Source organism: Colias croceus, chromosome 7, assembly GCF_905220415.1.
Source record: "Colias croceus chromosome 7, ilColCroc2.1".
NCBI classification, from domain to species: Eukaryota; Metazoa; Arthropoda; class Insecta; order Lepidoptera; family Pieridae; genus Colias; species Colias croceus.
Window position 1 is genome coordinate 9,342,385 of NC_059543.1, and position 20,729 is coordinate 9,363,113.

Consider the following 20,729-nt stretch of genomic DNA (forward strand, 5'->3'; position numbering starts at 1 on the left):
AACACCGTTAATTTTAAGTGGAGCGTGTGGTGGAATAATTTTGTTCTGAGCTTTGAATTTAATATAACACGTTTTAGATATATTTATTGTTAGTAGATTGTATTGAAACCATTTATTTAATTTATTTAAATCATTTTGTGCTTGCTTTATCATGTCATGTATAGAGGGACCAAAATAAAACAGACAGGTGTCATCCGCATAAAGTGTTAGATGACCATTTAGTTTTAAATCTTGTAAATTATTAATATAAATTAAAAAAAGCAATGGGCCTAAAATCGAACCTTGTGGTATGCCACACGTAATTGGCAAGGGAATGCTATTGTAGTTATCTATTTTAACGATTTGTGATCGATTTTTTAAATATGATTTCAGCATGTCTAGTGCTTTACCAGTAATGTTAATGGATGCTAATTTCTTTATTAAAAGTTCGTGAGAAACGGTATCGAAGGCCTTTTGTAGGTCAATAAATACTCCCAAAACTAATTTTTTTGCGTCAATGTTCTGTTTTATTTTAGTAGTCAGGTCTATAGTCGCTGACAGAGTGTTACTTTTTGGCTTAAAACCGTATTGACCTAATTTTCTAAACTATTTCTATTGCTTATTTTAATGTTAAAACGCGAAGAATAAAAAAAAAACTTCATTTGCCTCCAACCGTTAGTTATTTAACGAGTGGAGACCGCATGCCGCCGCGGTTGGTGCATCGGTGCAGTAGCAAATTATTGTTCACAATTTGTTTCTTTTTTTCAGTTTTATATAAAAATAAAGTATGGAGATAAAACGTGTATTGAGACAAAAGGAAAATAAAAACACAATTAGGCGGCTCACCACTCAGCGAGCAGCATCGCAAAGCAATTGCTGCGCAAAGCAGCTCGGTCAGTACCTATGATATGAGTTAAATATTAGTCATGTGATAATAATTAGTTGAACACAAATAAACCGCAAGATTTTTTTTAAGATTAAAAATTTTCAAATATTCGATTATTTAGAAAACGTTAACAATTTAGAAAACAAGGAAACAAACGCATCAATTTTACCAAATTGAAAATGATATGATAAACAGATAACAAAATAAGCCGTTTCTAAATGCAATAGTATTCAATTGGCATCACTTATGCAACCTATTGGTGGAATGAGAGCAAATTCTATATGTTGGCACTGAAGCGAAACGATTACACTCAAAAAGGCGGAACTCGGGCTGTCAAAATAATGCGTAGGCGCACCTCACCGTACTTTATTGTAAAACCTTTTATTCCGCATCCGGCCGCATCTTACAATACCACAAATTGATATGCTATAACAATTATGTATACTTGCTGGTTTTACATTATACAATTAAGATATATTGTTGTTAAACTTTGAGAGCTCATTCACACTCTAATAGATAGTACCTTCGGTCTACAAATAATCTGCATTTGCTCGTAACTCAGGAGAGCTTTTAAACCAAATTAATTTTTATACAAAATTAAAAAAAAAATGTGAGTACGTATGAGCTCTATCACAAAGACAAGAAAGAAATAATTATGTTGCACTGCATTTATAATAAAAATATACAACCTTTTGTTATAATAACGTCATCAATAATTACCGTAATCAACAAAATTCGTTCATTTAACAACAAACAATACCCGGCCAAATATTTCTGTATTCTATTAAAATATACAGTATACAGTGAGCGTAGGATATAACGGACATTGTTATTCTTTAAATATTATTATACCAAATGTTTGTAGTTACATAGGATGTACGTAAATCCGGATTTCCTTATTTATTACTTTTATCTTTTTCAGTATGGTCGCGGCCGTTTCAATGGAAAAGGTAATATTGTGTTCTCAGAAGGAATTTCCATTATTCGCAAATATATGCGAATGCTGAAGCAGAGTATGAGAAAATAGATTATCAACAACGTGAATATTCAAACGTTTCAAAGCAAAACAGTGCGTTCGTTGACCCAATACAAATAAATAGCCGGCATTTATGTTGCTGCCGCATTTGTACAATATTTTTCCTAAATAGCGTATTAGCTATTAGCCATATTGTGATGTTTTGATTTGAGCCTTGAATTATAACTCTAGGCCTCATTAGCCTCATTATTTTCTCTTTGGAGTTAATAGTAGTTAGTAGTAGTAGTATATAGTATACATTATTTTATTGAAAGTTGTTCATCCAGAAGCCATTTATGACCATGAAATTGCTTACCACTTACAGTCTAATGTTACGATGTATCAAATGTTAACGAATAAATGTTTTAATAGCAATTTATTAAACGCTAACTGAACGCCATCAAGATCTCATATTTTCTTAAACTATCTCGGTTATTCTGTATTGATAATATCGCATAAAAACCTCTTTAAGTTCCATCATTATCACGCTTCTTTAACCATTTGACCTAAAAGCCCACGAACAATTTTTAATATTTTAAAAGAGCCTTTTGCTATAGAAAGATTTACATAATATGTATTTCTTTATACAGGAGATAAATTATTATATTAATAGCAAATGTGTTATTATTTTCCCCATAAATTATTAGATACCATTTATATAATACTCCGCTGTTCATAAATTATCCGAATAAGTAAGCCGCTGTGTAATCGAATAACAAATACATAGTTTTTCATATTGAAACATTACGTGTGTATTAAATAACCAAATTTATAGTTCACTCTCACCTGTACATTCCTGTCTTGTGGGGCGCACTTTTTTATTTTTATTCCTTTTTATGCTACATGTTAACCGTTCAATTGCTTTGAGGATTTTTTTGCTCACTTTGTTTATCGTTCGTCGCTTCGGATCGATATACTTCGTTCGATATCGGCCGTCGATTGTTTTTTCGCATCCAGAATCCGTGCTGTCATCAGTTTCAGTGTTAGAATCTTCGGAAACGGGATGAAAAATGTATGGGCTGCTCGCAAAACATGGTGAATTCATGTTTCACAAAACGATGAATACTAACAGGAATTTAATATCCACTTTATTAGAGCGGGTGTTCACAATGTTGTCTTGAATATTGACTGAAGCTTACGGTGGTACTGTTCAATATTTTTATTTTGTATGACCATAACGTCTCCAGACCGTGACACCGCTCCTTCAAACAAGCCCAAGACCTTGGCCTGTCTTGTCATCTTCCGTTATAATTACCCATTATTATCAATAGATACAAGATTCATAGGTAATGAATAGTAAACTGTTTTATAAATCAGCTATTTACGAAATACAGTCTCGTAAATTTCGCTATTATAGCGTTACGACTGCCTGGTGTCATATTGTCCTTCAAGCCAATTTTAAGCTATGTACAGCTGTAAACAGTATAAACTGATTTTCCTGGTTCCTCGTACACAGAATTCATTCAGTCCTACATTAGTCGTTTTGATTCTAATAACATAAAGGGCATTAAGTGTACAAGGATGTGTAAATGTTTATTGCAATTTCACTTAACGAAACGGATTTGGCCGAAACCCTAGTACAGGTCTTAAAAAGTTATTTTTTGTAGAGACAGAACTTGTGCCTTCTACGACGCGCTTCGATAAAATCGTAAGGTGGCTAGAACTATTAGGTATATACCGTTTTTCCAATATAAACATTTTTGTCAAGGTAAATATTATGTCTATTTGAAATGCTTGATTGTAAAATACCGAATATTGAACATTTCGAATTATTAAGAATATATTATTTACATATCCTATTCTATTTACCGACATTATGCAGTTTGAATGCCTGCCAAATTCTGGAGATAAGAATATAGGTAATTGGAGTAACGTTCTGGAATTTTATTACCCACGCCATTTTAGTTTTTCTGTTCGCAAATACGCAAGGGGATTTCGGTAGCTCGGAATGTTTCCAAATGTATCTCTTACTAAAATCTCACTAAAATCGTTGCAACGTCTACATTCCCAATGGGTTACGCTTAGGGGATGCATCACAAGCCTAAGTCTTATGTTTTGTATTTTTCACTGTAGCATTAACTATTTATCCTGTACCTAACCTCTTCTGTTTTATCATATTACCTACTATGTTTATACAAAATCTCTTCTTGCTTTTATTTCTTAAAATCACACATTTTCCGAAAATAATATCAAGCTTTTCTATTTTTATCTAGTCTTGAATGAAAAAATTATAAATGGAATAGAGCAACACAATTTAAATACCATATTCGTCATATAATTATAATAATAGTATATTTACATTAAAATTGTTTGTAAAAGTAAAGAAACATAACTATCATAACAATTAAAAGAAACGCAAGAGCTTCAACAATTGAACTTTCTCACTAATCAAATTATCAATTACACACTTTCACAGTAATTTATTGAAATTGAGAAAGGTGTGTATAATTAACGTGTTAAATAAAATAATCCCCTCTTAACATCTTGAAAGGACATTTAACCGCAAGCAACTTAAATATTAATGTATTTTATTCAATAAACCTTTATCACGTAAAGCCTTATTTACCTTGTTTGTGCTAAAAGTTACGTGAATATCCATTATCCTTTTTGAACCGCAAACCGAAAATGAAAGGGACCGACTGTTGTACTGAAGGATAACTTTGCGGAAAATAGTAATAAAATTATTACGAATATTTCACTCAAAGCAATAGTTTTTGAAGTACGTTTTCGAGCTGCAAGTATTACAATATTTCGTAGAATTTTTCTGATGAAATACAATATTCAATTTCTATTTAATATCAGTCTTATCTATTGTATATAACCATACAAATCTGACCTTGTACAGCTTCTCGCGTATTGAGTTGGAATTTTTAATTTAAAAACACTACTTTGTATGTCTTCGGAAAATCGAGGCAGGAATGTTCCACTGCTAAAAATGAGCATATTACAAAATAATATGATTGCGTAGAGATTTAGAAAGAATCAAGGAAGGAAAATATTACTCTAATGTTATTATGGAAAATATTATTGAATATGTCATTGTTAAAGAAAATACAATGCTGAAAGGAGCAGCGCCTACAAGTTACGTCTAATCTTGTTTTAATTAAAACGGAAAAAGAAAACAACAACAAAACGAACCAATTCAATTGGTTTTCTAAGGGCACAATAAACTACACATTAGCGAAGATCAACGTATAATTTTAATTAAGTGTACCTCCACGTTAATATTTAAAGCCATTTGTTTACGGAGGCGACGTGTTTTTCCATTCAGAATGAGTTTAGAAAGAGAATTGAATAAAAAATAATTAGCAGTAATTTTGTGTTTCTAATGAACTATTCTAATCTTTCTAATTTAGGTATCTTTTTGTACCTATAAAATGAAAACTATTCTAAGACATTTATGTAGGTATATCTATAACTGAAAATCTTTATTCGGTAACGCAATGACGCAATGAAGATAAAAGTTTAATTCAACTTGTACCAGATTTTGTCTGTAAAAATGTTTATGGAGAAGTTGTTGTTAATATATTAAAAAAAATAATTTTTATAAACAGATGTTCAGAAGTAGATAACATAGACTTTTTTATCCCATATAGCTACCTATAGTCGTTGCTTTATTCCTTAATTAACCCATCGTTTTACCTCTAATTTGATAGATAAGACCTACGAGCGTCTAGAAACAGTAATTTGCAGTCTCATGCATTTTCATACCACATTACGGGAGGTTTAACTTTTACAAAACAAGTTCGTAATCAGAGTTTCGCTGAGCCCTCTCGAGTCTGAAACGTTCGCGCTGGTGACTTAGTCGCTTTTAAGTAAGTACTGAATTAAAGTAAACCAGAAAAGCACGGGGTATTTTTTAAATTAGATTTCGCTAGCCTTGGTTAAACAGCTAAGACCAATATTAACCGCAGTTTGAGGTATTTAATTAGACTTATCTTTGTATTTTGAGTCCAGATTTAATAGCAATTCTGTTCTATATAAAATTTGCTCGGTGGAAATCAAAAGGCATTTTAAAATAATTGAATCAGACGCGCTTTGAAATCATTTTAGAAGATTATATGATGTTTTTATACGTACAACTTATTCTGAAAATTATTTATTTATATGATTATTTATCTTTTACACGTTAGTACGTTAAAAAAGAGTGAAATCGTAAGTAAGTAGTTAAGTTTATTTTAGTAGAAAAGTAAGTTCTTTTTGAACCAACATTTAATTAATTTACATTATATAATATAGAGAATTGAAAGAATTACGTGAAGTATTGGCAAACAAAACATTATAAATCAAAGTATAAATTTCTTATCTATGGAAGAAACTCAATAAATTAAACTAGATGATAAGAAACATGCAATGAAATAATATATAAAAATTCAGTTTAGTTTATTCTTTCTGAACCACTATTATTATGCTGATCCTTAATGATTATTTATTTATATTAATATACCGAAAACTATTAATATTATGATAAGATTAAAGTGAAAATAATTCAACAAGAAATGGCAAAATATGGCAAACTATAATTTAATAATTTCGAAATTTCGTTAATAACACCTACTATTAATTGAACTCATGAAAATATTAATATAATATTATATAGGGCTACATTACCACTGACACTGAAATTTCCCATAAATACGTACACTGCACCGGGCCGTATTCCCAGATGGAGTAAACCGAAGAGCACATTATGTAGTGTAATTAGTAGGTAATGTAACTTACGGCATTAATTATAGCTGCTTTTAAAAATTACACTTTGCGTACAAATTGGAGAAACATGTTTTATACGTTGTCGACAAACGTGCACTACTAACATTCATTTTGTGCCAACAATTACACATTAGCTTGACAGTAGGTTTAAGAGACAATTAAATAAAATTACACTTTGCTCTTGATTTCAAATGACGCGCTTAGTAAGAGTTTGTACATTTTCATAATTTTAGGTGCCAAAATTTAAATAATGAGCCGGCTTAACTTAATTTTATTCGTCTACTTGCTGTATCGTATCTTCCCTTTTTATAAATACTTACTTAAAAGATTCAGCTTATTAATTGATGGAAATATAACCCTGAATCAAGACTTTTCTCGTTTTTAAAAAGCTTTTAGTTATCATCGAGAAGAAAGCATGTCTGTTCTTAATTTGGACTTTAAATAAGAAGTTAAAAATACATTAATTTATCTGACTTACCTTGTAGCGAAACACTATCGAAGGTGTCTGGAGCTGCCTTATAAATAACCGAGGAACTTAAATACTGCCGGTCTCCTTCCGTCTTCTCTATACCATTTCTAGATTCAATTACCGGAGTTATTATACGCTCTTTTGATGTTTGCTTTGTTCCATTTGACTCTGGACTTAACTTTATATCAGTTTTACTAAAAGATTTATCTGAAATCTCGTCACCGGAACCATTCAAAACCATCTTTTTTATCGTAGTCACTTCTTCAGTTTCACTTATTTTATGTTCTGTTATCGAATGTTTCGTTACCTCTTCTTTCGAACAGAAATCCACGTCGTGTTTAGGTTCTACGTTGAATTCTTCATTAGATTTATGATATTTATCAAAATAGTCACTATTTCGTGTAGTCTCAAAAGGATTGCGAAGATTTGGGTTGTCATGCGATTTATTTTGTTGAGTTTCATTGGAATCATAAGCATTCGCGGAATTTGATTCTATAGAGTTTGAAGCACCATTGATGGGTAAATTGTAAGTTGGATCATGTAAATTTGATTCAGAATTATAGTTAGAAAAAGGAGATTTACTATCACAAGTTTCAAACGTATCTTTGGATCTAGTAATTGAATTATTCCTATCTAATATTGAAAAGGTGGATCGACCATTTGGTATTGGCAATCTGGAAGCACTTGAGTAATTCGACGGTAAAGTTGTATAAAAGGGATTGGTTGGGTGAATTTTTGGAGGTTCATCAACAGACAATGGAGTTGGGTTATTTGATGCTGAGTTCGTTGAAGTCGGAGGTGAACTGAGAGATCTCATTGGTGGAGCTGTAGGTTTGTTGTGCGCAGCGGGTCTTATAGTTGCGTACACTGGTGCTTGTAATACTGCTTTTCCGCTGTTAATGTCAGTCAGCAGATGCGAGGGCCCTGGAAATAAAGAAAGTATGAGTAAAGTTCGTAAAGTGGCGAGTTTTGGTGCTCTGTTTGAAGATGATTTGATGATTGATTTGATGATGATTGAGTTTTCAAATAGATATGTACCTACAATTATATCATGTCTGGCATTCGTATGTAATCAGTGCAAAAATCTAAATAGAAACGCAAACAGCATTATATATTAAGTATTTAAACGGAAAAGAATGAATAGTAAATAAATAAACAAATTTATGATCTTAAGTATTATCTTGCTGGTATTGAAAGATAAGCGGATGTACGCTTTCTACGAGATTAAATATGTACGACCATTGAAATACCTGTCGAAGCTGCATTCAAACACGAAGTAGGACGAATACTTATTTCCATTTATCGAAGAAATGTATAAGGAACTTTATTCTTTGAAAGAATATTATTGTAATTCAAAGATATGGAAATGTATAGTTTAAGCAGATAATGTGCTCTTTCACCAATAGGTATGTGAAACATGACTTGTTATTGAAAAGTCATTTCAGTTTTAATAAACAAGGATGCTGTGGTCGTATTAAAATCATTAAATGATAATTAAATCTTGAAATTGCATAGCAACAAAACTTCCATACATTTTACACGTACAAAAATAACCCTTATTTATTTATATTTTAATTTATATGTAAAAAAATGGTACTACATAATATTTATGTATTCTGTGATAATATCTTGAAAGAAAATAATTCAATAGTCACTTTTATTTAAAGTTATAGAATAGTATCTATTGTAAATGGAACGTCTTGGAAGAAGGCATGAGACAGTAAGATTAATATTGAATAAAACTCATGGGAGTATTATTTCACCGTGAATAAAGTTAATATAATATCAAGACAGAGTCATAATTTGATTTTATATATTATATCCAATCATTCAAAAGAGGAAAAAGAAAATTTAACCCAATTTTAAAAGTAGGTAATCTAAAAATATGAATATTTTTAACCGACTCCAAAAAAAAGGAGGAGGTTATCAATTCAGCCGGTATGTTTTTTTTATGTATGTTCACCGATTACTCCGAGGTTTCTGAACCGATTTACGTGATTCTTTTTTTGTTCGATGCGGGATGGTGTCGAATTGGTCCCATAAAAATTTTATTCGAATAGGCCCATTAGTTTTTATTTTATGAGCATTTTTGTCTGTATTTTTAAATGTTGCAAGTTCAAGTTCGAAGTCGGTTGTTTTTAACGCAGTTATCACTTGTACTACCTATATCATAGATATAGCTGAAAAATTAAATGAGTTCATTAGGGCAACAAAATCAAGTCAAACTTACTTTTCAACTCGGTAGCCTTGCCAATAGATCTTCTTCGAGGTGACATCTCTTTGTCTCTGGTGACAAGAAAACTTAGATTAAAACTTCGCAAGTGAACAGCTTGGGGAAAGAACTTTTCCACATTGACATAGCTATATTTCATCGACCCTAAATAATGCTATACTCATTTTCATAACATAGACAACTTGCAAATTTTTAATTTTTCGTAAACTGGATTTAATGTTGGATATCACTTAATTAAGCACATTTTAATTATCTGTAGGTATAACCCGACAATTAGATTGTTAAATTCTGAATAGAGTTCTATATTTAATTTAAATGAGAATATAATATAAACATATTTGGAGGTAAATTTTATAATCCAGCGCAAACTGAATCTCTACTAGTTCAATTAAACTTTTTGAAACCAATTTAGCGTTTACATAATATTAGCCATACGAGAGATGTTTTTAGTAGGTACTGACATAAAATATCGTCGAAGCGTACACTACTTAGTACACACTATAGTTTTCTCTTAAGATGGTAATATATTTTAAGATGTTTTTGAGTCAATGCGTATTAGATGATAATATTTTACTACTCTTATATAATAAAATGGTATTTATAAATCTACACGTAGTTTAAAATTTTCAATTCAAGGAAGTTTACTTTAATTTACTTTTTGTAGCGTAGGAGTAAATATTACGAATTTACAGGATTAATAACACATTCAATATTCCAATATCTTATATTTATATAATTATATAATTTATTTGTATATATTTTATGTAATTTTCTTCTGTATATTATACAATAAAAAACTATGAATTTGTTCTAAAATTTGTGTTGTAAAAAATTGTGTTGTATTTATAGAAAGTAAATAGCTAAGGTAAAATAGGTATTTTCTGTGTAATAATTAATGAAATGTCATATCTAATATGAATTATTTTTAAGTGATGATTTTTATATTCTATCTCCTTTTCTGGATCTGTCTGAATAAAACTTAGAAGAAAGATTAAAAATAGAACTTTTAAATAAATTAACTCTTCAGTATATAATCTAACCTACTTATCATATTTATTCAAAACACGAAATCACTACAAACATTTCGTTTCGTAGAGATGTAAATCCTCTGAGTTGTTTCAACAAGCCAAGCAGAATTCAGACGATGGAAGCGTTAAAATATGTACTTACAGAAATACCTGCGTTAAGTGTTACTGCAATAGACGCTTTTATGATGAATATTTTTAATAATTAATTTCAAATGGTAATGTTACCTATTTAAAATGTGGATAATAAAGAGGCTTAACAATATTTTTCCTCTTGATATATTTAAGTATGTAAATAATAAAATGCAATTGTTCAAAATATACAATACATTGAGTATTTCAAAAATACAATACCTATTTAGTATTTAGCAATGAGGTTTTCTGAAGTCTCCTAATTCATGTACTTTCTACAGGTAATATATGTTTTATTATTTACTTACTCGTTCAATCCCAACCTAAGATTAGGCCCAGCTGATCGCAGCATAGCATGCGCCTCCGAGTTCGTCATGTTCTTGGTCGGCTGCCCATTAATTGAGGTTATGACGTCACCCTCCCGAATACCGCCTAAGGATGCTTTACGGCCGGGATTTACCTGAAAATTGTATTAATTTGATTCAGTAACACGTTAAGCTTAATTTGCGTTGTTATATATTTCGATTGAGTTGCAAATGAACATTTTATGAATCAATTATTGTTTGATTTGCCAATTTGTATGTATTTCATTATATGAAATCATTTTATAACACATTTAATAGGAAGGCTTATTTCGATTTCTGAAAAGGTGTTGATTAATGGAGTATTCAATACATTTTAAAATACTTTTCGTCCTTCAACAATAGTTTGGCAACGAGTGAAAGTTTCTAAATTATTTGCTAAAACCTATTAGCCTAGTACCTTTTTTCTACTAGCGAAAATAAATGTGAAAGTTCCAACCGTTTAATCTTTAGGTTTTTAATTTACATTTTCTTATTTACTAGACTTGTACGTACTCGCGTGTAACCTCCTAATTCTATGAAAACAGGATCAGAGGTAAATTTTATAAATAGTTAAGATAATTACTACATAGTAAGTCGAATAGAAACACTTACTCTATCATCGACCAGTGAAAGAACTACCTAGACCCAATTATGTATTAACTAATTAAACCACACCTTTAATTAGCGTATAAAAGTTCGAAGTTATTCAGAATGTTTTCAAATTCGTACATTATAAATAAAAAAAAAAATCACATAATTGATAACATTATAAATTAATTATTAGGTACAGTTGATGGAAATGTCGCATGTGTTTTATCCACATCACAATCTATTTTGCGAAGCATGCAGAGGCACGATTTGTGTCAAGTCCAAACAGAAGATAAACCATCAAGAGGATTGGCGTTATATTGGTATTTAGATCTTATTTACTGTTCATGTCACGTAATTTTCTGCGTCCGTTCACGAAAACGCCGTTTTATCAATCAAATATTGATTGCCTACTTGTTTTACGGTATTGTCGAAGTGCTTTACGGTTATATTTAAATTAAAAACAAATTGTTAGTTTACACACAAAATATTAAGTAAGTACCTAAATTCTGTTTCATTGAAATTATGTTGAGAGATACTAAAGTTTCCTTATTTTGATGCATTTTTATCTCGGTGGCCTTTGAAAACTATAATTATATCAATAATCGATTGCCATTAATAAAAGCTAATTCTCCATGGAGTTTTCAATGGAGTTCTTATCTATATATCTCCTTATCAGGCAGTCCAGATCGTTCCTTTGTATCGTGTAAAGCAGAATGTAAGTACATTGTTTAATATTCTTAACTCCTACTCTGCTAGAGATGCAACGTTGTAGGATAACGAGTGAAACCGCAGGGCAAGCAATCATATTATATGCAGTATAATAATTAACCATATCATTCGATTAGATTACGTTCCATCTAGCGTAATTTGACTAATAGAGTCAAGTACGCTTTATGACCATATCCAATGCCAGGATAATATTATTATCTGTATTCTGATCTATTAGAATCTTGAAATATATCCTACTAATATTATAAATGCGAAAGTTTGTGAGGATCTATGGATGTTTGTTATTCTTTCACGTGAAAACTATGAAACCGATTACAATGAAATTTGGTATATTGGTATCTGAGGACCCAGAATAATACATAGGCTACTTTATATCCTAGAAATTCAACAGGATCGAGAACTATGCGGCAATCTAGTACCTAATGTTTAGTTTCGAAAACAGCTCTACGAAACAAAATAGAGCGTTGATTATATTCTCGCTTAAAAACGGTAAAATTGAGTTTGTACATTTATTACATTCAACCCTTACGAAATCGTTTGTAAAATAAATGCAGGATAAACATCTTCAAACAAAACGGAACATTTATCTTCGGGAGTTATCACTCGTATTCCAAATAAACAAAATAAAGGTACCTTTCTTTATTACCTTTCTGTTTGTATGAAACTGTTTGTTGCAATATTCTCCATAAAAAATATATAAATTAAAGTATTTATAATGAATCGTACTGTATTATTGTGGTTCATTGATTCACTTCGAATTTGAATCAACTCCCACCAACCGCAATATAATTTCCTAATCCGTATCAACCTAAATTTGACCACAAATAGCTATACATCTGAGCGTATTATAGTGCATTGTATTGATAGGACAGGATATTATGAAAATGTAAAAAGCAAGCATCGATCATTTACAAACACATTGTGCGTAAAGGCATACATCTATTAAAGTGTTATTATTAATCAAAACTTCTTAAACATAGTTGAAACCAAGTAACAAGGGAATTTCCATTTCTTTAAGTATCTTTCGTAAATTTTGTTTTAGTTTAACTAATTTACTGACACAGATGAATATAAATGTAATAATATAACAAACCGCATTCGGTTCCCGCCGCCTCGCCGCCGGCGAACAAAACTTCAACATGTTTCCCGTAAACTTCCAACCCTAACCTTCGCACAAATAGCCGTATGAATGCAACAATCCCAATTTTAAACGCACCATGTTCTACATGACACACACGTTTACATTATTTGTATCACAATACAAAATTACGTAACACTAGCGCAATTTGGGCTCGGTATGCCGATTGCCGCCACTCAAGTCCACTCGCCGCACGAAAGACAGGGGTTAGACTAAGTTATAAGGTGAGCGTTAGAGCCAATTTCATCGAAACATTATATGGACATTATTCGTATATGCATGCGCCGTGAGGACGTAGCTATTGTGTTGGGGGTCGTCACTCGCTACGAATATTAATCTTGTTAAAGGCAAATCGTACGCCTAGTGCCAAGACTACGTGCTTTGATGTTATTTTAATAAGCCAATGAACTTTTATATTGTATGGTAATAAAATGAGAAATTACATTTAAATTCAGGATTCGTAAGGGCGATAAACCCGTAATCATCTCCTCGGCTTTATGTAATGTGTTGTGCTCATTGCAATGACGTTCGTGGTGCGTGCTATGAGCACTTTAGCGTTTAAGTGATAACCGCATAAACATTTACGTATATTGTTTAATTTCCCTTAAAGCGTCGAGGATTACGGGCACATGCGTGCTTCAGTATGTTATTATTACAAAATATATTGTAAGCATATTATAATACACATAAAAAACCCATTTGAAAATGTTATGATGCTATAAGTTATTAGACGTTTGAGTATATAGTTATAATTGTTGCTAAGTTAGACAAATATTTATAATGAAGGATGTAAATGAAAGCTATAGATTTGAAATGTACAAACTAAAAATAAAGAAAAAAATTCGCTTATAAACGCAGATTTATTTCAGTGTGAACTAAGCTTAAAAGCTCTATGTGATAGAGCAAGAATCCATTGAAAAACATACAAATTTGTTAATCTAAGCTTTATATTATGACCTAAGTTTTCGTGGTTTTGCTATCTCCAAGAGAAATCAGAAAGAATTAAGAGAAGTTCAGAATAAATGAATAAATATTGAAACAAAACGTTTATTGATTTACATTATATGATAAACAAAAACATATAAATAACACGAAAAGAAAATAAACAAGGAGTTTTTCTTCAGAATTTTGTGCCGTAGATCAAAGCTTAGAAGTTAAAGCATCCGCAATCTAGTCTTGTGTCTTTGAAGACAAGGTCATTGAAACTCATGAGAGCATTATTAATTATATACCTAAATATAAAAATGAATCCCAAAATGTGTTGGTAAGCGCATAACTTGAGAACGGCTTAACCGATTTCGTTAATTCTTTTTTATAATATTCCTTGAAGTTCGAGGATGGTTCTTATGTAGAGAAAACGTGAATATGTACCACGGGCGAAGCCGGGGCGGACCGCTTGTAACTAAATAAATCTGACTACACAAGGAAGACATGTTCAACCACACCAAGAGAGATTTAGCTATCTAAAACCTCCCAGAAACATATATACCTGCGGATTTAGATAGTCGTTCATAAACTTGGCTCAATATAGACGTTTGACAGTTACCTGGGATGAAAATGACTGGATACAAATATACAATGGTGCTTGTAAATGTCAATAGTTCTGGAAACTCAGAGAAGATAAGTAAAGTTTAGCTTTGTGCAAGGTTAGCTCTCTGATTGTTTAGATAACATTTCATGAGAATGACATCGTGTTTTTAGTAGCATATAATTTCTATGTAATATTTAATTAAAAAATAATTTAAAAAAAGTTATGCGGTTTGAAAATATATACGTGAAATAGAGCCAAAATTTAATAAATAATATTTATTCCAGATTGCCACAACTACCCACTAACATTATACGAGGTATAAGTTAACCGCAAGAAAGTTTACCATTAAAGTTGCGACATTTGTTCTCATTTTAATTAAAAGTGAAACTTGTAATCTTTAACTAACTTACGAGTTTCCATCAAGATGCACTAGCGAGAGGCATCTGCAGAGATAAGTACGAAAATCCATCTGTCAGTATAAAATAATAATATAACTGCAGTGGCCCATTTCTTAAGTATTTATAGACTGTTCGCATTACAATTCAGATTTGTCAAATGCACTACCTACATAAGTATGTTTGATAGTTAAATGGGAAGGCTTTTGCAGGTATTACCACTACGTGAACAACAAAAAGCAAAGCACTGTTCCCTTACATTTACTGTATAAGCACTTAGCTTATGAAGTTAACTTTATCAATAATAGTTACCTTAATAATATTGCCTATGCATGAAGAGTTAATTAACTGATACACACAAAATTACTTTGCGCATAAAACAATCGTATTATTTACAAATCTTCAAGTTTTAAAACATACCTATACAGGGCTACTTGAAAAACACCAGCAACCTCGTAGGACAAGATAGCTAACATCATAAGTAACAACATTTGTTCTACGACTTTTGGCATAACGCAATAAATTATTTTTAAATGATTTTTTAAACTTTTATTGTACTCTCCTAACATTTGTAAGTCTATGTTCTATTCATTATCGGATGGTCGACGCGACACCCCCTTCCCCCTCTCGTTCGCTTCTTGTTTACGTAATTTTTGGGAGGCGTAGAGTTTATAATATTCAAACGGAAAATTAAATGAATATTTATTTTTGTATGAAAATAAAATCTAACAAATTATCAAAAGTAGTAGAACAAATGTTGTTGCTTATGATGTTAGCTATCTTGTCCTGCGAGGCTGCCGGTGTTTTACAAGTAACCCTGTATAACGTATACGTGTTATTACGTGTATTTACGTGTTGAAGGACTTATCATATGCGTCAGTGTGTAAAAACATTGCGTATTCCAGCAAACGAACGAAAATGTGTGCTTAGACATGTGAACGCATCTAATCAGCTGAGAATGCAAATACCTACACAAACAGGCGGAATGTTTAAGCTTTTTTCTTGAATATCACGCTTTTTTACGTGAGCTTTTAAATGAATTATACAAAAGGTCCCAACTGTTTTACTTTTAGTTATATTTAAGAATCCATTAATGAAAAATAACTTTAAAATAATAGAAAGTTTGTAGCGCGGTACGATTTTTGCGGAGGCGGCTAGTTTACAAAAATAAATTCTTACCTACTTAGACCTACTTAAAATATAATTTTATGGTTTGAATAGTAATAATATTTAACAATATTTTTCATGTTCCATTATGTTTATTACCGTATATAATAACCTCTTAGGATTGACCTGGTACCATTTTATAGTCCTAAGGCACTTAATAAAATACGCACGACATCACAGAAAGCACCAGGGAGTAATAAAAACAACATTATTCACTACTTTGTTTTATATTACAACCTTGTCCAAAATCTTAACATATTACATAATTAAAGTAGGGGTAGATACATAGAAAAAACGGGATTAATAAACGACACAGCACACATATATCCAGAACCTTTCTAAAAACTACACAATAACCATTATCAAAATGTCAAACGTAAGATGTGATTCCACAAGCAGTACATTCGAACTTGAAGTGCGACAACCGCGCAGCATGAGACCTCCCAGATTGAAACATGTATCGTACGTCTAAGGCGTTAAGAAATAGTTTTGCGATAATAACAGTTCTCCGTTTCCTGGTCAGTGAGGAAGATATAGGAATTCCACGCACGTATAACCCGTGACTCCTGAACGCACGTGTGCCGCTTTCTCGATAACCCTATATCTGCTTATTCGAGTATGTACCTCAATCTATCCTATTTGTGTCTGGCCTCTGGTTTTATCAGTTTTGCCATATATTGCGCACTGGGCGGGTAATCTTTTGAATGGCTAATGGGTTTTAATGGCTTCGAAAATATACCTACATTCCCTATAGCATTCCAGCTTACACATTTCCTGTTTTATAGTTTTAACCTGTAGTTTATTATCTTTTTCCAAAGGTTTATTTTCTGGTTAAAATTTGTTGCCAACCCTTAGAAGAGTACAGTTATGAAAGATATATACCTGTATTTAATCGCTACCATACACATATACCAACACTACCAGACATTATAATTTATAATATTTATAATATAAAACAAAAATACTAAATAACGTTATCATATAAGATCCAACGAGAACTCGTATGCACCATAAAATATTTCACGTGTTCAACCGCTTAAATCTGTATGCAGTGTAGTTTTAAATCAGGCTCTGTGCACACGACACCCGCCCACAATAAATTCTTGCACCTTTACATCTCAGTGTCAAGTGAAACGTTGAAACCATTTGCGAAGTTAGCGGAGAAGCCTGTATAGCGAGCAATTTTCATTCAACATGTACTTTTCACACTCCTCTCCACGAACGCTTGAAATAAAAAGCGACTGTAAACGCTCAGACCAAAGCCTGCAGGTAAAAGACGTTTATGTTAACAGCTCTTATTTTACGTTTTATAATGTTGATTGCTGAGACAAAGGAAAGTGTTAGGTAGTATCAGATTTTCTGCTTTTTAAATGCTTGGATATACATTGAGTTTAAGTCGACATTTTGTGATAAAATTGGAGAAATGTATTTCATTTTGTCCTTTAAGATTGTGGGTTTTTTTCTTGTAAATAAATTACCTAATACCTACTTTTACTTTTTGGGAAGAAAAGGATTAACATACATTATTAATTCTTCGTTTAGCTTCATTATTATTAGACATGCTTTATTTTGTTTGCTATTAAAACAAGGCTGCTTTTTTATTTTAGATAACACGTGTCAGAAATGTAGAGATATTAATAACAAAACAGGCTTTTTCATTTGAAGGTTATCATATTAAATTTGTAGAGCAAAATATTTGTAAAAAATGCTAGAATGTGCATCGTTGACAACGAATACTTTAAAGCTTTTTAAATAAGTTTTTTTTATCTTAATACCTAGGTTATTCTTTAAACCTACAGTTTCATTAATGAGTATTAATATGACCTACTAGGTCAAAGAAACACCGTAGTAAAATTTTTCAAGCTTCTTTTTTAAATTACGAGAAAGTGAGCTTTATCATTATGTCAATAGCATACATTTCGCCTCTGTTATTAGAACAAACCGTTCTTTCATGCGTAATCAACAATAACTCCATTACGTAGCAATTTTCCGAGTGCTTTAATGTTAATAAGTACATGCGTATTATTGGAAAGATTGATTATTGTTAGTCGAATAAGCAATTCCATCTCAATTTTACTCACATCCACTATACGCCCCATTGATTCGCTGAAGCTCTGCTGAAATAAAACAACATTATTTTACCGTACAACTATATTGATTTATATAAACTATGTTTATTGTTTTTACTGGTGAGTAATAAATCTATTGAGTATAGAGAATATAATGTTCAATTGTTTGCAGCAAATAAAATGATATTATACATTTTTTACAACAAAGCTGTGTATCTTTTTATAAAGTTTATGAAATCGACAATTTCAGGAAAATGATTTTATAATCTACCGGTCTAAAAGATACGTACTTGCAACTTTTATATGTTTATTGTCAATACAAAGCAGCAAGCATTAGAATTCAATGAATCAAAGAAGAATGCTTTTGCGCAAATGCAAAATATTGGTTCAGTGAGAATTGAGAAACCATTCTGGTGTGAAATATTTATTCTAAACAACGTATCCTGAACGTATGATCGTAGATAATATTACTACTGTAGTATGATTAAGGACTGAAAACGGCAGAGAGATAGCATATTTAACAAAATAATAACATACAAAAGGTAGAGTCTTGTATCTTCCAAATAACCAGAGTTACGTAGAGCGACTCAATCAATGAAGAAAAGAAAACACTCATCTTTGTTAACATATAATTAATTTAAATATCATACAATCCACATGAAGTAATACCAAGTAATACCTATAAGGATAGCTTAAATTGTTTAAACCGATTATCTTCCACAATTGACTATCGAGTTACGAACTTGCACCAAGATATGTGAAGTTCGTCGTACTGGAAACAATCTATTTAATATAGCTACTAAACTGTACGTATTCTAGATTAAACAGATTTATGTATTTTTCTTCTGATCAAATAAATTATAATAAATAAACAAACGAAAGTAGGGTTTAATTTTTTGGTACCTATCCATACTTTAATATTATAATTAACTAGCGGTCCGCCCCGGCTTCGCCCGTGGTACATATTAACGTTTTCTCTACATAAGAACCATCCTCGTACTTCAAGGAATATAATAAAAAAAGAATTATCGAAATCGGTTCAGCCGTTCTCGAGTTATGGAATTACAACGAAAAGTGGCATTGATTTTTATATATTAGAAGATGCGAAAGTAACTCTGTCTGTCTGTTACTCAATCACGCCTAAACTACTGAACCAATTTTAATGAAATTTGGTATGTTGATATTTTGATACCCGAGAAAGGACATAGGCTACTTTTTATCCCAGGAAAATGATGCAATCCCGAAAATCCCACGGAAACGGGAACTATGCGGGTTTTTCTTTGACTGCGCGGGCGAAGCCGCGGGCGGAAACCTAGTATATTATATTCAGAAGGTACTTGTTTAAAGAGTAGGTAACGTAACATGTAACTTCTTGCGGATTATTCTCGGAACAAAATGTCCATTCAATCGATAAAAAATTGCCTATTCATAAGCACTTTGAAAAAGTTTACATGAAATAAAAAAGTTTTCAGTTACCGTTTGAGTTGCATACTTTTATAGCGTTTATATCAAATTTAAAACTGCTTAAAGCTTTGGCCAATAACTATAAATTGATTAATAAACCCTGGGTATATTTTGGAATTACCTATTAGTTAAATATATAGAAATATCTAGTTTATATTTGCAGTTTCAATAAGACGAATGGGCGCAAGGAGTGCAAACGAATTGTTATACTTTTAACGAGGAACAAAGCAATACACTTAACAAATTACACCCACATTCCGCAATTCCTTGCAAACAAAACCTTCTCTCTATGTCAATTTGTGTGATTTTCCAACAAAAGATTGTTTGTATATGTGTACAAAACCAAGTAAATATTGCATAAAGGAATAGGAAGGACGATATATAGGAAGACTATGCTAATAGTATATTTCCATCATAATTGATACACTACGTATGACTCAACTTAATTAACGTTCTTTTTTGTATTAGTCGTGTTCACTTTTCTTAACATTTGATCGATTTCGTGACCTTACACTTTACAGCTTTACAATCAAACGCACCTCGAAACTTTTTAACGACGTTATGTATTATAAATAGTTGATTCAAGAACCAAATAGGATAATTAATATTGGTATATATTACTAAATAATAAATATAAAATGTATCATTATAAATTGGAAGAACGTATTTCGGTACGTCGATGGGATATGATTGATCGAATTGTTATCCAGATTAAAGATATCGCTTCCTTTACCTTAAAAAATGTATCAATCGGTTGTCGTCAAGGGATATTACAAACAAACAAACATACTTTTTTGTTTATAATAGGTATTTTTACTACAACAAAACAATATAATGACGATGAGATTTGAA

At 31.4% G+C, this 20,729-nt stretch overlaps 1 protein-coding gene across 1 annotated transcript in view; it reads right to left on the minus strand.

The window, feature by feature from the left end:
* LOC123693189 (sorbin and SH3 domain-containing protein 1) overlaps nt 1-20,729 on the minus strand; it is a 121,090-nt gene that overhangs the window by 72,495 nt on the left and 27,866 nt on the right. Inside the window, exons 3-6 of the mRNA XM_045638188.1 lie at nt 18,426-18,461; nt 10,758-10,909; nt 9,290-9,345; nt 7,069-7,983 (exon numbers count right to left, since the gene is read on the minus strand). Of these exons, the coding sequence (XP_045494144.1) occupies nt 7,069-7,983; nt 9,290-9,345; nt 10,758-10,909; nt 18,426-18,461 (1,159 nt within the window). The remainder of the gene's footprint in view (nt 1-7,068; nt 7,984-9,289; nt 9,346-10,757; nt 10,910-18,425; nt 18,462-20,729) is intronic.